General features: G+C 44.1%; 1 protein-coding gene across 1 annotated transcript in view; it reads right to left on the minus strand.

Moving 5' to 3' along the window:
• LOC122564748 (neural proliferation differentiation and control protein 1-like) overlaps window positions 1-15186 on the minus strand; it is a 212601-nt gene extending 197415 nt beyond the window's left edge. The window contains exon 1 of the mRNA XM_043719908.2: window positions 15017-15186. Coding sequence (XP_043575843.1) covers window positions 15017-15095 — 79 coding nt within the window. The 5' untranslated portion in view covers window positions 15096-15186. The remainder of the gene's footprint in view (window positions 1-15016) is intronic.
• Window positions 15187-16197: the final 1011 nt, after the last annotated feature.

Consider the following 16197-nt stretch of genomic DNA (forward strand, 5'->3'; position numbering starts at 1 on the left):
CAAATGCCACAACTGGGTGTTCAGTGAATTCTTTTCAATCATCCCATTTAGTAAAACAGAGGATGAAAAGTATTTGATGTATCCAGATTCCATCTTGAGTTGAAAATATTTTTGAGTTGACCTTAAATCAATATTAAGTCATATCAACAAGAAATACTAGGCCCAATTTCTGTTCATTACTGAGTTTGCTGCTTTAGATGCAGCAGAATGGGTGCTGCAATTGACTTCACCATGGGACCGTACAGTGGGCATCACCAACTTCAAATCAATACCTAATGAGTTTTAAGTAGCAACACACTCACTGACAATGACTCCAAAGTTGACTGCACCACAGTTCACTATCTGTTCTAGTTTAAGGTAATGCAATAATGAAAGGAGAAAATACAGCTCTGAAACACTAAATACATTGAGCACTGAAGGGAATATATCAAACTGCTTAATGTTAGAGCATGGAATAACAGTTTTGACAATGAAAATAAGTAATTCAGACATTGACACACTTCATCACTCAGCTTTGAAATAATGCCTGACAGATCTAAAGTAGATTAGATGTGGAGCAGTGAATAAGCAATTAGCAAAGCATCATTATTACCACAGATATGCCAATTACATTCATTTCTGTCAACATGCACCATGGCTGGAAGCATACAATACCCTACAGACACCTATTATTAATTCCCCAATAAACAGAACCAAACCCAGAAATGGATACTTCATTCAAGCCATAGCTTATTAGAAAATACTGTCCTTAAACCTGCGTTTAGCATATATCAAACGGAAAGGTTCATGGCTAGAAAGTTAATTCTCAAAATTAGTGGCAGAACAAGGTGGACAAGACAAGCGGAGTTAATGATTGTCAGAAAACCTTTTGTAATAATGAAGCAAAGAAATGTTTGATGCATCACCTTTCAACGATTTCAATTTGATTTTTAATCAGCAAATTCACAGGACTGGAATTTTACATTGTTATAAGTAATATTCACTTTCCAATTAAAAAAAAATTCCTCTCACTAAAGTGAGGGATGTAGCTTAGAAGAATGAAGATTTAAGATTCCCAATGTTATAAAAGGCATTCCAGATCACAAACGATCCAACAGATGCTTCAAACATTGTCTTTATTTGCTAAATTGTATGCACACTAATGTAGAATCATTCATCTTTTGTCCACTGGCAATCCCATTGAGTTTATTAGCAACTTGTTGACATTGCAAACATTTGGGCTTAACCTGTGGTATTGCTCAGAGCAGGTGGGGAGATAATCAGTGGCAAGGATCCAGACTTCACTATGGCATTTGAAGACAGTGTTTTTAACTGAAGCAAACTTAATCTCACCCAAGAGCTTAAATTCTCAAAATAGTTTGTATCTTTGCACATCATCAAAACTTGTATCGATTTAGAACGAATATCATCAAAAAATGTCCCACAATGCTTGGCTAAAGCATGATGAGGCAAAAGTAGATGCTTAAAGGAAATAATTAGGGACTTAGAGGATTTTCAATGATGCTTGAGAAACCGTAAGGAACAAGTCCAAAAACAGCTTGAAATACAAGAATTTTAACTTGGAGATACCTGTGGCCTTGTAACAAGCATAGGTTAGCAAGTCAGAGCATTTTGACCTCAGGTTGGAGTCTGTAGTAGTGATATTATAGTAATATTACTATAATATTATAATAGTGAGTGATGTGGAAAGCCATAATATTGCAAAACCTGAAATATAAACTACATTCTGGAGGCACAAGTTGACGACATGAAGCCTCTCCTACCCATAGAAACCATGCAAAACCCTCAGTAGTCCAAAGACTACTTCCTCTTTCCAGCCCTTCTGATTTTGTTTCAAATTTTCAGCATTCACAGTTTTGTTTCATTTCTCTTTGAAATACTGGGTAATTTGCTGCTCTACATTATAAAGATACAACAGCATAACACCAATTTAGTTCTATGTTCTTGTACAACTTTGGAAACAAATTTTACTCAAATTTCTAGTGCAGAATTGGTCAGCATTTTCAAATGATGAATTCTGCCAAAGTATCCATATGAATAGTTACCAGTAGATTTGCATTGGCATAACACGCTTCACAACCACAGGTTTAAAGCCACTAAATTATTTTAGAAGTAACCAATGTTTAATATACAGAACCGACACACTCTGACAGTGTGCACAGCAAGATCCCACAAACAGTAGCTCAAAGCAACTTGAAAATCTATTCTGATGATGCCAGTTGATCATAACTATCAGCCAGGATGCCAGGTGAGCCCATCTCTGAGCAATGCCTCAGGATCGTTTACATCTTTCCAAGAGGGAACAAGAGAGACAACTGATGGTTACTACACCTCAGGCAAGAGGAGAGGTTGAGAAGGAGAACCTCATGGTAACCTCACTGGTTTTTAGGAGCTGGAATGCACTAAGTATCGGATGAAGGCAGACTCAATTGTAGGAGGGAGGAGAGCAGTTTAAATTAATGGAAGGTAAGTCATTGGATCTGATTGCTTTATTATCCAAATATTATGCAGTTAGAAAACCTGTTTCTAAAAGGTGACATCATCAGGCTAAAATGTGTGACCCAATCTGTGAACACATAACATGTAAATCGAAACAGGTATAAACAGACCAGTCATACCAATTTGTATTGGGCTCCAAGATCAATGCCAGCAACAAGTTTCCATCAGCCACAAACAGTATTACCACCAACTTAAGGGAAGAAATTATTTAGATTTGTCTGCCCATCCAATTCCAATACTGAGTAGTAATTATGCTATGTTCAAGGGTTTCCTGTATGCCATATGCTTTTTCATCTCATATCCACACACAGCAGGAATCAGAAAATTAATCACTTTTCCAGAAGTCAGTGCAATCACTCAATGGCCTGAAATGGCCATTGTGCAATCACTCAATCGCACAATGGCCTGAAATGGCGTACAATGCAGGATCTGTGTTTAGATCAGAGTGATGCTGGAAAAGCACAGCAGGTCAGGTAGCACCCAAGGAGCAGGAAAATCGACGTTTCGGGCAAAAGCCCTTCATCAGGAAGGGCTGTGTTTTTCCAGCACCACTCTGATCTAAACTCTGGTTTCCAGCATCTGCAGTCCTCACTTTTGCCCAATGCAGGATCTGTGCCAGTCCACTGGATCAAATTAAACTGTAAACAGTTTTTCTGCTTCACTGAATAATTTGCAGATGGCATTTAAATATCAAGACAATACTTGCATGCTGTATCCTAGCAAATATGTAAACATGTCATGGGACAAGTATAAAAGTATACTTAATATAGTATTAGTAGAAACCTAAACTGCTGCTGGCAATATTCAGAGGACAAAGGATTCTTGAGAGCAATTACAAAGCTGCCATTTAATAAAGAGGGGAGGGGCAATAATTAATCAGTAGCTTGAATAGGGAACAATACTTGATATTCAAGAATGATCATAACTGAGAAATATAGTTCTGACAAAGTAATTGATAATATTATTTTAAACTGAAGGTAAAGTCACTGCTTGGAATCACAGCCAGCAAATAGCAGTGAAGAAGAGTTAACAGCAATGACCAAAGGCATTATTGAACAGAGAAGTCCTTCAAAAATGCATACACTAAGTAAACAGGAGGAGAAAAACATCAAAATTAAAGTTGGTTTGGTTTAAGACTGAAAATGTGTTGCTGGAAAAGTGCAACAGGTCAGGCAGCATCCAAGGAGCAGGAGAATCGATGTTTCGGGCATGAGCCCTGCTTCAGGAATGAGAAAAGTGTGCCAAGCAGGCTAAGATAAAACGTAGGGAGGAGGGACTTGGGGGAGGGGCGTTGGAAATGCGATATGTGGATGGAGGTTAAGGTGAGGGTGATAAGGTGAGGGTGATAGGCTGAGGTGGGGCTGGAGAGGTCAGGAAGAAGATTGCAGGTTAGGAAGGTGGTGCTGAGTTCGAGGGTTGGGACTGAGACAAGGTGGGGAGGGGAAATGAGGAAACTGGAGAAATCTGAGTTCATCCCTTGTGGTTGGAGGGTTCCTAGGCGGAAGATGAGGCGCTCTTCCTCCAGCCGTCGTGTTGCTATGGTCTGGCGATGGAGGAGTCCAAGGACCTGCATGTCCTTGGTGGAGTGGGAGGGGGAGTTGAAGTGTTGAGCCATGGCGTGGTTGGGTTGATTGGTCCGGGTGTCCCAGAGGTGTTCTCTGAAACGTTCCGCAAGTAGACGGCTTGTGTCCCCAATATAGAGGAGGCCACATCGGGTGCAGCAGATGCAGCAAATGACGTGTGTGGAGGTGCAGGTGAATTTGTGGCGGATATGGAAGGATCCCTTGGAGCATTGGAGGGAAGTAAGGGAGGAGGTGTGGGCACAAGTTTTGCATTTCTTGCGGTTGCAGGGGAAGATGCCGGGAGTGGAGGTTGGGTTGGTGGGGGGTGTGGATCTGACAAGGGAGTCACAGAGGGAGTGATCTTTTCGGAACGCTGATAGGGGAGGGGAGGGAAATATATCCCTGGCGGTGGGGTCCATCTGGAGGTGACGGAAATGACGACGGATGATACGATGTATATGGAGGTTGGCGGGGTGGTAGGTGAAGACCAGTGGGGTTCTGTCCTGGTGGCGGTTGGAGGGGCGGGCTCAAGGGCAGAGGAGCGGGAAGTGGAGGAGATGCGGTGGAGGGCATCGCCAATCACGTCTGGGGGGAAATTGCGGTCTTTGAAGAAGGAGGCCATCTGGGTTGTTCGGTATTGGAACTGGTCCTCCTGGGAGCAAATGCGGCGGAGACGAAGGAATTGGGAATATGGGATGACACCCCATGCACCTGGACACCCCGTGCTGGCCTCTTACCTGCCCTCGATCTCGTCATAGCCAACTGCCGCCGCGACATTAACCACCTCAACCTCTCCACCCCTCTCACCCACTCCAACCTCTTACCCTCGGAACGTGCAGCCTGCCACTCCCTCCATTCCAACCCCAACCTCATTATCAAACCGGCAGACAAGGGAGGCGCAGTGGTAGTTTGGTGCACCAATCTTTACACCGCTGAGGATAAACGCCAGCTCGCGGACACCTCCTCCTACTGCCCCCTTGACCATGACTCCACCTCCCACCACCAAACCATCATCTCCCAGACCATCCAGAACCTCATCACCTCAGAGGATCTCCAATCCACCGCCTCCAACCTCATAGTCCCACAACCCCGCACCGCCCGTTTCTACCTCCTGCCCAAAATCCACAAACCTGACTGCCCCGGCCGACCCATTGTCTCAGCCTGCTCCTGCCCCACCGAACTCATCTCTGCATACCTCGACACGGTCCTGTCTCCCTTAGTCCAAGAACTCCCCACTTACGTTCGGGACACCACCCACGCCCTTCACCTCCTCCATGATTTTTGCTTCCCCGGTCCCCAACGCCTTATCTTCACCCTGGACATCCAGTCCCTATACACTTCCATCCCCCATCACGAAGGACTCAAAGCCCTCCGCTTCTTCCTTTCCCGCCGACCCAACCAGTATCCTTCCACTGACAACCTCCTTCAACTGACTGAACTGGTCCTCCCTCTGAACAACTTATCTTTCCAATCCTCTCACTTCCTCCAAACCAATGGAATAGCCATGGGCACCCGCATGGGCCCCAGCTATGCCTGCCTCTTCATAGGATATGTGGAACAGTCCATCTTCCGCACTACACTGGCACCCCCCCCACCTTTTCCTCCGCTACATCGATGACTGTATCGGCGGTGCCTCGTGCTCCCACGAGGAGGTTGAACAGTTCATCCACTTTACCAACACCTTCCACCCCGACCTCAAATTTACCTGGACCGTCTCAGACTCCTCCCTCACCTTCCTAGACCTCTCCATTTCTATCTCGGGCGACCGAATCAACACGGACATTTACTATAAATCGACCGACTCCCACAGCTACCTAGACTACACCTCCTCCCACCCTGCCACCTGTAAAAATGCCATCCCATATTCCCAATTTCTTTGTCTCCGCCTCATCTGCTCCCAGGAGGACCAGTTCCAATACCAAATAACCCAGATGGCCTCTTTCTTCAAAGACCGCAATTTCCCCCCCGACGTGGTCGACGATACTCTCCACCACATCTACTCCCACTTCCTGCCCCTGCGCCCTTGAACCCCGCCCCTCCAATTGCCACCAGGACAGAACCCCACTGGTCCTCACCTACCACCCCACCAACCTCCATATACATCGTATCATCCGTCGTCATGTCCGCCACCTCCAAACGGACCCCACCACCAGGAATATATTTCCCTCCCCTCCCCTATTAGCGTTCCGAACACTCCCTCCGTGATTCCCTTGTCAGATCCACACCCCCCACCAACCCAACCTCCACTCCCGGCACCTTCCCCTGCAACCGCAAGAAATGCAAAACTTGCGCCCACACCTCCCCCCTTACTTCCCTCCAATGCCCCAAGGGATACTTCCATATCCGCCACAAATTCACCTGCACCTCCACACACGTCATTTACTGCATCCGCTGCACCCGATGTGGCCTCCTCTATATTGGGGACACAAGCCGTCTACTTGCGGAACGTTTCAGAGAACACCTCTGGGACACCCGGACCAACCAACCCAACCACACCATGGCTCAACACTTCAACTCCCCCTCCCACTCCACCAAGGACATGTAGGTCCTTGGACTCCTCCATCGCCAGACCATAGCAACACGACGGCTGGAGGAAAAGCGCGTCATCTTCCGCCTTGGAACCCTCCAACCACAAGGGATGAACTCAGATTTCTCCAGTTTCCTCATTTCCCCTCCCCACCTTGTCTCAGTCCCAGCCCTCGAACTCAGCACCACCTTCCTAACCTGCAATCTTCTTCCTGACCACTCCAGCCTATCATCCTCCCCGTATCATCCTCCCCGTATCACCCTCCCCGTATCACCCTCCCCGTATCACCCTCCCCGTATCACCCTCCCCGTATCACCCTCCCCGTATCACCCTCACCGTATCACCCTCACCTTATCACCCTCACCTTGACCTCCTTCCACCTATCGCATTTCCAACACCCCTCCCCCAAGTCCCTCCTCCCTACCTTTTATCTTAGCCTGCTGGACACACTTTCCTCATTCCTGAAGAAGGGCCCATGCCCGAAACGTCGATTATCCTGCTCCTTGGATGCTGCCTGACCTGCTGCGCTTTTCCAGCAACACATTTTCAGCTCTGGGGATCTCCAGCATCTGCAGTCCTCACTTTCTCTTTGGTTTAAGACTAGCTGATAATAGCAATAAAGTAAATTGCATAATGTCTGAGGGAGTTGAGGTAAACTAGAGAATGCAACAGCAATGGTTCAGTGGTGAATCTCTGAAAACATCCAAAAGCTCCTTTTGCTGACATTGGAGATGTTAATAATGAAGCTAGATGAATGGGACATGGTCAAAGCAGGCAGCTTAGCAATGCAAAAATCACAATACTTTCAGGGTTGAGGTCAAGAAACTGTGGTTCCACCAATTTTAATACTAGCATTTCAGTAATGTGTTTTAGCTTTTGATCGCTGGACAGGAAGGTCAGAGGCAGGGACCCCTTTGGAACACATGAAATTTGACTGGGGCGAGTCTACATAGCAAGAATTGAACAAATGCAAAGGCCACAATTGGTAAGAGAGAAGTCAAACAGCTCTATGAGGGGATAGGAAAAGCTGTTCCACACCCAGGCTGAATGCTGTAAAGGTGCCACTTTTACGCAAGCAATTCCAACTTCCATTATAATGCCACTTTTCCCACTTTGGAGCCTGATTTGAGTATGCCAATGAAGTGTCTCTCCCTTCAATGGGATATGGCATGTCATAGTATTTGCTATGAGTTTTTTTATTTCAAAAATATACTTTATTCATAAAGTATTTTGATGATCTGTACAATTGGTCATGCCATACATCCATAAACATTCCATTTCTTGGTATACAGAGACCGAGTAATCATTCATATTTACAGGTCTGTACGGATTACATATTTAGCTGAGGCATCAACAGAGCTCAAATGACTGCGTGGGCCCCCTGTTCTTCTTAGACAGGCAGATGTTACACGGTGGTCTTTCTCCGCCGCACCTTCGCGGCAGCTGCCCCAAGCTTCAGCACGTCCCTCAACACGTAGTCCTGGACCTTGGAATGTGCCAGTCTGCAACACTCCATCGGGGTCAACTCCTTCAGCTGGAAGATCAACAGGTTTCGGACCGCCCAGAGAGTGTCCTTCACCGAGTTGATGATCCTCCAGACACAGTTGATGTTCGTCTCAGTGTGTGTCCCGGGGAACAGGCCGTAGAGCACGGAGTCCCGCATCACGGCGCTGCTCGGGACGAACCTCGACAAACACCACTGCATTCCTCTCCAGACTTCTTCTGCACAGCACATTCCAGAAGGAGGTGTGAGACAGTCTCGTTCCCCCCACCGTAGCCGCTTCGAGGGCAGCATGCGGTGCGGCTGAGAGTCCGGGCGTGCATAAAGGATCTCACAGGCAGAGCCCTTCTCATCACCAGCCAAGCCATGTCTTGGTGCTTGTTGGAAAGTTCTGGCAATGAGGCATTCTGCCAAATGGCTTTGACAGTCTGCTCAGGGAACCGCTCGATAGGATCCGCCCTCTCCTTTTCCCGAAGGGTCTCAAGGACACTACGTGCTGACCACTTCCTGATGGACTTGTGGTCAAAGGTGTTTTTCTTCATAAACTTCTCCACAAAGAACAGGTGATACGGAACGGTCCAACTACTCGGAGCGTTCCGCGGCAGCGAGGCCAGGCCCATCCTTCGCAACACCGGGGACAGGTAGAACCTCAGCACGTAGTGACACTTGGTGTTTGCTTCCCGGGGGTCCACGCACAGCTTGGTGCAGCCACACACAAAGGTGGCCATCAGGGTGAGGGTGGCATTGAATGTATTTTTTTCCCCCGTTGATCAGATCTTTATACATCGAGTCCCTTCGGACCCGGTCCATCTTTGACCTCCATATAAATTGGAAGATGGCCCAGGTGACTGCAGCGGCACAGGTTCTGGGAATAGGCCAGACCTGTGCCACGTATAACAGCAATGACAGTGCCTCACACCTGATGACCAGGTTTTTTCCCGCGACGGAGAGCGACCGTAGCTTCCATCTGCCCAGTTTCTGCCTCACTTTGCTGATGCGCTCCTCCCAAGACTTGGTGCACGCCCCAGTCCCCCCAAACCAAATGCCCAGCACCTTCAGGTGGTCGGTCCTGACGGTGAAGGGGATCGAGGATTGGTCAGCCCGGTATTTGCTATGATGCAAATGGCATGATAGTGGAATCAAGGGTTATGGAGATAAGGCAGGAACAGGATACTGATTAAGGATGATCAGCCACGATCATATTAAATGGTGGTGCAGGCTCGAAGGGCAGAATGGCCTACTCCTGCACCTATTGTCTATTGAATATACAGTTGACTTCCTATCCCAGCTTGTATTAGTATTGTGACCAAAGAGTCTTGGATCTCCTTTATATTGATAACGATCCTGAAACATGAGAAGAATTTGATCATAAAGTGACAGATATAGGGCTGTTCATCATGGTTAAGCCAGGTGTGGTGGTCAATGAGCAGCACAATCGCAGACCCTGTGGGATCTAGAATGCAGCTTCCAGACTTGAGGATGCAAAAATGCAAAACATTTGAGTGAAAAAGACAAATGGAAGATTGTAAATGTATTGGTGGGATCTTGAGTAAATGTGACCAAAGGAAGATCTGAATAGGACAACAGGTCAGCTTTCCAATATTATATCAGAGATGAAATACATGGTTATACTGCACAATTGTTTGAACATTCATATCTGATTAATGTAAGATTAGAAATTTGGAAAACTATGGATTCAAGTAAAAAAAAACTATATAGACTTCAAAACAAGACTGTGGGATTATCAGAGGTGCTTTCTCTAGAATACTACCATAAACTGATGCACAGTCTGCACAAATGAACATTAAAATTGCCATGGCACTTTACAAAACAAATGGCATTGTCAGACTCACTCCCTCAAAAATCAACAAAATCAAATTATCTAGTCATTCATTTGCAGTTGTAAGGACTTTTTGGTCACAATGGCTGTTACATTTGCTACTAAAACAACAGCACTTGAAAATTAACCACTGGTTATGAAGCTTTGATGTGCTGAGGATGTGAAAGGTGCTGCATTAATGCAAGCTTTTTCTTTGTTCCCCTCCAGCTGGCCTTGTTGCTTCACAAAGCTTTAGAATAATTGAAGAATGAAGAATGAAGCCCATAAGGTCTGAACAAACACTCTCTGAAAGTAATTGCATTACATCCTCTCCCCCAACAGTTTCTGTCAAATAGTCATCCAAGTTCCTTCAAAAGGCTACCACTAAACCAACATTCATCCCATTAGATAGAATTTTCCAAGTCCCTGACATCTGTAACATAAAAAAAATTCCTCATATTTTCTCTGGATATTTGCTCATCACCTAAAATGTGTTCTCTGATTATCAAGCTTTGAGCTACTGGAGACGGCTCTTTCTTTAATCTATCTGAACCTCTCCCAATTGTAAAAGGTTTGAGGTCTACTCAGTCTTCTCTGCTCTAAGAACCATAGCTATCCATGTAACTAATCTCTTATCCCTGGAACCTTGCTAGTGAATCTCTTCAGTATTCTGTCCAAGGTTTTCATGTCCAATCTGAAGTGTGATGACCAGCTTGGCCACAATATTCCAGCCATCTATTAAGTTTATTTACAGCACTGATAAATGCACTAGCAGTGTGTAATGTCTTTCTACTCTTACTATAATAAATTAATGGATTCCACAAATTATTAACCATACTTTAAAGAAACCTGTATATCAAAGCATGCATGATGCTACAATTCGATACTCACTTTCCACACTTGCAGAGCAAGGTTTTGCTCTAATGTAGTAGAAAAGGCAATGCAATACCATGAGGTGGAGGACAAGCAGGTTTCTCACCTCACCCATCACTCTCAAGGGAAGTGCAGAACTGGTGCGAAGCATGTTAAAAAAATCTTCACTGAGCTACACTGAGACGATTCCTGGCAGTCAGCCAATAACATTAATAACAGGCAAATTGACTTTGAGAAAAACAAACAGCAAGTGAACAATTCCGGCAACACTGGGAACCCAGGACACAATCAACAATTGAAGGATTGATCGGAAAACTACACTTGTCACAGGTCAAAAATGCAATCAGGTTTTTAAATCTGGAAATTTTCATCACAATCTCTGGTTTGTGCTGAGGAAACTGATCTCAGATAATGCAACTACAGGGTTGGTTTGTGGAAAAGGAGAAAGGAGGAACAAAATAAACTTCTGGTTTCTAATTGCAAGCTATCACCATTTCTGGTAATTTAGATATCTGTAATTTAGAATGGACTACTACTTTGTTTAATTACACAGGAGATCAAACTTACATCAGAATGTTCACAAAAAACACTAATTTGAAAGCAAAACAAGATAAATAGCCATTTGGATTGCTAGCAAAGCACTGCCTGCATTTAGAGTCAGAGATGTACAGCACAGAAACAGACCCTTCGGACCAACTCGTCTATGCCGACCAGATATCCCAACCCAATCTAGCCCCATTTTCCAGCACTTGGCCTATATCCCTCCATACCCTTCCTATTCATGTACCCATCCAGATGCCTTTTAAATGTTGCAATTGGATCAGCCTCCACCACTTCCTCCTGCAGTTTATTTCATACTTGTACCACCCTCTGTGTGAAAAAGTTGCCTTTAAGTCTCTTTTATATCTTTCCCCTCTCACCCTAAACCTATGCCCTCTAGTTCTGGACTCCTCCACCCCAGGGAAAATACTTTGTCTATTTACCTTATCCATGCCTTTCATGATTTTATAAACCTCTATAAGGTCACCCCTCAGCCTCCGACACTCCAGGGAAAACAGTCCCAGCCTATTCAGCCTGTCCCTATGCTCAAATCCTCCAACCCTGGCAACATCCCTGTAAATTATTTCTGAACCCTTTCAAATTTCACAACATCCTTCTGATATGAAGGAGACCAGAACTACACATAATATTCCAAAAGTGGCCTCACTAACTTCCTGTACAATTGCAGTATGACCTCCCAACTCTTAATACTTATATCCTTGGGATAGAAGGAAATATAATGCTGCTACCTAGCTCAATGGTCTTGTATTAAGACACATTTTTAGCACAGAATAGAAAAAGTCATTGCGAAGCAGTTTGGATAGTGCACAATTTCCAATTAGAAGGCTCCGGGTTCAAAAACCTCTCCAGAACTGGAATAAATTATCAAAACTGACACTTCAGTGTCTTGTGAAAGTCTTCAGTCCTTCAAACAGAACAGTGAAACAATGCTGCTCCTGCCTGTTCAAACGAACATTGAAGACCATCATGGAGCTCCTTCTGTACAAACGTTCCTGGGAATTTCAGAGATACAAGGTACAATAATAATGCAACTGATTCTGTATAACAACTAGAAGCTATCACTAGGTGACAATATGGAAAAGAGTCAAGAGCGTGGTGCTGGAAAAGCATAGTCGATCAGACAGCATCTGAGGAGCAGGAGAATCGACATTATGGACATAAGCCCTTTGCCAGGAACATCAGTGCTTGTGCCTGAAACATCAATTCTCCTACTCCTCGGACACTGCCTGACCGACCTTGCTTCTCCAGCACCACACTCTTGACTCTGATCTCCAGCATCTGCAGTCCTCACTTTCTCCTACACAATATGGAAAAGCACTCCACATTAACACTAACATCTCTCACTTTGATGAACACAAACTTCACCAAAGCAGGTAAGGTCCTCGCACACTCAAAACATCAACACCCTCATCCTTACCATCAACACCCTTTCATTCAATATGGTCTTCCTCCCAGTTTGACTATATTTTTTTATTTAAATACTGTATTCTGATGTTTTAAGAATTTAAAGAAGCTGCCAAGCCTGGTGACACAAGCTGAAATGCCCCAGATAAATCACAGTAATTCAAGAGGCTAATAATTCAGCTCCTTCCTCACAACTCTAGATTTATAATCAATAAGATACACTACCAAAGGTCAGATCTTCACAATGTAATTTACACAAAACATACAGAATAGCACAAATTAAAAATCTGTCCAATGTATTTCTGCAAAAGATCCAATCAGAGCCACCTTTCTAATAATGGTAAAGCCCTTTGAATCGCAACAAATAGATATTGGGCTATAGGTACTCATTAATCATGATCAATCACCAGAAAAATACCATTCCCACTAAATTAGAGTCTACAATAAGTGCTTTGTATCTATCAAATGCAATACATCCACAAGAAAAAAGCAAAGTGCAACTATGCCTTTTCTTGTAAAATATATGAATCGTCATATATGGTAATTACTGTTATTATTCTGTTCCTGGTACACAATCTAAACTTAATTTTATCATTTACATTACAATTTGCCTCTTCGAACTCCTTCATTTGTCATTTTCTAGGTAAAGGTCAATTTCCCCCACAAACTTGGTAAATATCTTACAAGGCATGCCACAACAAAAGCTTCTCTCATCAAATCAAATTAGATGAAGAACTAATATTACTAAGATATCTGTAGCTCTAACCAACTTGCAAATTCAGAGTAAGCATGAAAATACTAAAAAACACAACTTTCAGCCAATTAAATAAAACTGTTAAACAGAAACATAAATAAACATTTATCTTAATCATAACATCCCCAAATACAGAATTTCACTAAATCTATTTTTTATTTGTCTTAAACAAGTCTCAATCTAATGAACGTACTGCTGTAATATTGCCTGCCTGCAACTACAACCATTTATTTAAATAGATAGGATAAAAACATAATAATATCCAACACAACGATTCACAGTATTTCTTACTAACAAAGTTACATTGTTAAAATGCATGGAGAAAAACCAGTTAACCACAAATTCAACGTGAACAAGTGTAAGCAAATTTTCCTTAACTCAAATTATCTGCGCACAAGGCACTTCTTTTCTACAACACAAACACTTAACCCAGGGCAATGTGATACTAACACATTCCCTCCTCAAAAACATTTATTTTCATTACCACAGTCATGCAAACGTACATTAAGAAATCGTTCACAACATACCGGATCAAAATACTTTACTATAAAATATTATTTTAGTTATAAGGGTTTAGACTTATGATTATGCGTCTTTCCCGATCAGTTGTTTCTATTGTTTTTTGAGTTGATGCTTTGATCTGCCAGTGGCTTCTGACTATCCTGACTCTTAACGCATCTCTAACACCTATAAGCACAATCATAAATCGTTCCGAACAGACCCAAAATTCACTATTTATGAAGAATACATCCAATACCTGTTCCACTGTTGCTCCAGTTTGTTTTGATTTTTAATATTCCAGTTGTATAAACCGAGAAATTACACATTTTGAATCAGTCTCAAAGTTCTCCGCAGGGGAGAACGTAAACAAAAAAATGTATTAAATAGTCACTAGTTTGATGGAGTTGGCTTGAAATTAGCTCTGACTGTTAGTAGTCAAATTAAAGGTGCGTCAAGTCCACATTTATATTAACATTGCCTTCCAACAAACTACCACGGATGCATGATGTATTACACTTTAGGTTCGTGTTTAGTTTAGGGTTTTTTTGTGATTGATACAAATGCCGTTTTAACGCCTGTAAATACATATTTATAAATAATTCTGAGACTTCACCGAGATAGAGGGTGCTTTAGATGATCACCTCTTCAGGGTCATTCCACTCTCTCACCCCTGCTGCCTCCACCGACACTGTTTACACAGGTTTTCAGGAGACAGGGACGGACGGTCAGTCAGCCAACTGGCCTGGCCGGAGCGAGCCCAGCCACTGGTCACTCACATCGGCTGGAGCCGCACCGACGGCCACTGGACACTCACCCCTGGGCCGGCGGCGGTCAGCCGAAGGGGGGGGGATTGGTCAGTCTATTGGCCGGAGCGGATCGGTCCGTCAGCCCGAGCCGGTGGTCAGTCGGTCGGTCGGTCGGTCCGTCAGCCCGAGCCGGTGGTCAGTCGGTCGGTCGGTCCGTCAGCCCGAGGCGCTCCCTGGTCCCATCCTCACCGCCGGCCGATGACACTCACCTGCCTGACTGAAGAGCAGGGCCAGAGCTCCGAGCAGCACGGCCCGGGCGCTCGGCCTGCCTCCGGGACTCCGCCGCATGGTAGGACATGCGAGGCCGGACACGGTCACGGTCACGGATCGGGCGCCATTACCGCCCGCACTGACGGACAAACTCGACAGCGCTCGCCGCCCCGTCGCTACGCAACCAGGACACGCGCCTGACGTCCGACACGCCCAATGCGTCAGCGCGTACAGTGCGTCAATGCGTCAGCTGGCGGGGCGGGGATTGGCTACGGTTTGAATGACAGGGACAGCAACAGAGGTTGCTGGAAAAGCTCAGCAGGTCTGGCAGCATCTGTTGTGGAGAGAAGTCAGAGTTAACGTTTGGGATCCAGTAACCCTTCTTCAGAACTAATATTAAGTGACATGGAGCAAGGGGAGAGACAATGCATATCACTGCTTTAACTGTTGTTCTTAGTAATATTATTGTGCATGGACACTATTATCATTCCTAATATTATGATTAGTAGTTTTATCATTGTTTCCAGCATCTTATTATTATCTATTGTTAATTATTAATGGTAGTTTTCTTGGTTATAATTATTATTGTCTCTCATAGAGTCATCCAGCACAGAAACAGACCCTTCGGTCCAACCAGTCCACACCAACCATTATCCCAGACTAAAATAATCCAACCTGCCAGCACTTGGCCCATGTCCCTTCAAACCTTTCCTATTCATGGACTTATCTAAATAATGTATTTTAAACATTGTAATTGTAACCACATCTTCCACTTTATCAGGAAGTTCATTCAACATCCAAACCACCCTCTGTGTAAAAAAAAATGCCCCCATGTCATTTTTTAAAATTTCTCTCCTCTCACCTTAAAAATGGGCCCCCTATTCTTGAAATCCCCATCCCAAGGAAAATGCACCTACCATTAACCCTACCTATACCTGTCATTATTTTATACTCTCATTGATATTATTATTAATTTTATTCAGGGGTGATATTATGAGTATCATTGTTATTCATGGTTATTATTAGTCTCCATTGTTATTATTGGGATTAATGTTATTATTGATTGCTGTAATTGGCATTATTATTCTTCCATACATTATTATCATTTCTGGTTGTTATCGTTATGACTGCCCATTATTGTAAAATACCTGGTTGTTGTTATTATCAGTTGCTGGCCATT

Source organism: Chiloscyllium plagiosum, unplaced genomic scaffold (genome assembly GCF_037043375.1).
Source record: "Chiloscyllium plagiosum isolate Xiang-an unplaced genomic scaffold, Cpla_swu_hap1 HiC_scaffold_21, whole genome shotgun sequence".
Lineage (NCBI taxonomy): Eukaryota > Metazoa > Chordata > Chondrichthyes > Orectolobiformes > Hemiscylliidae > Chiloscyllium > Chiloscyllium plagiosum.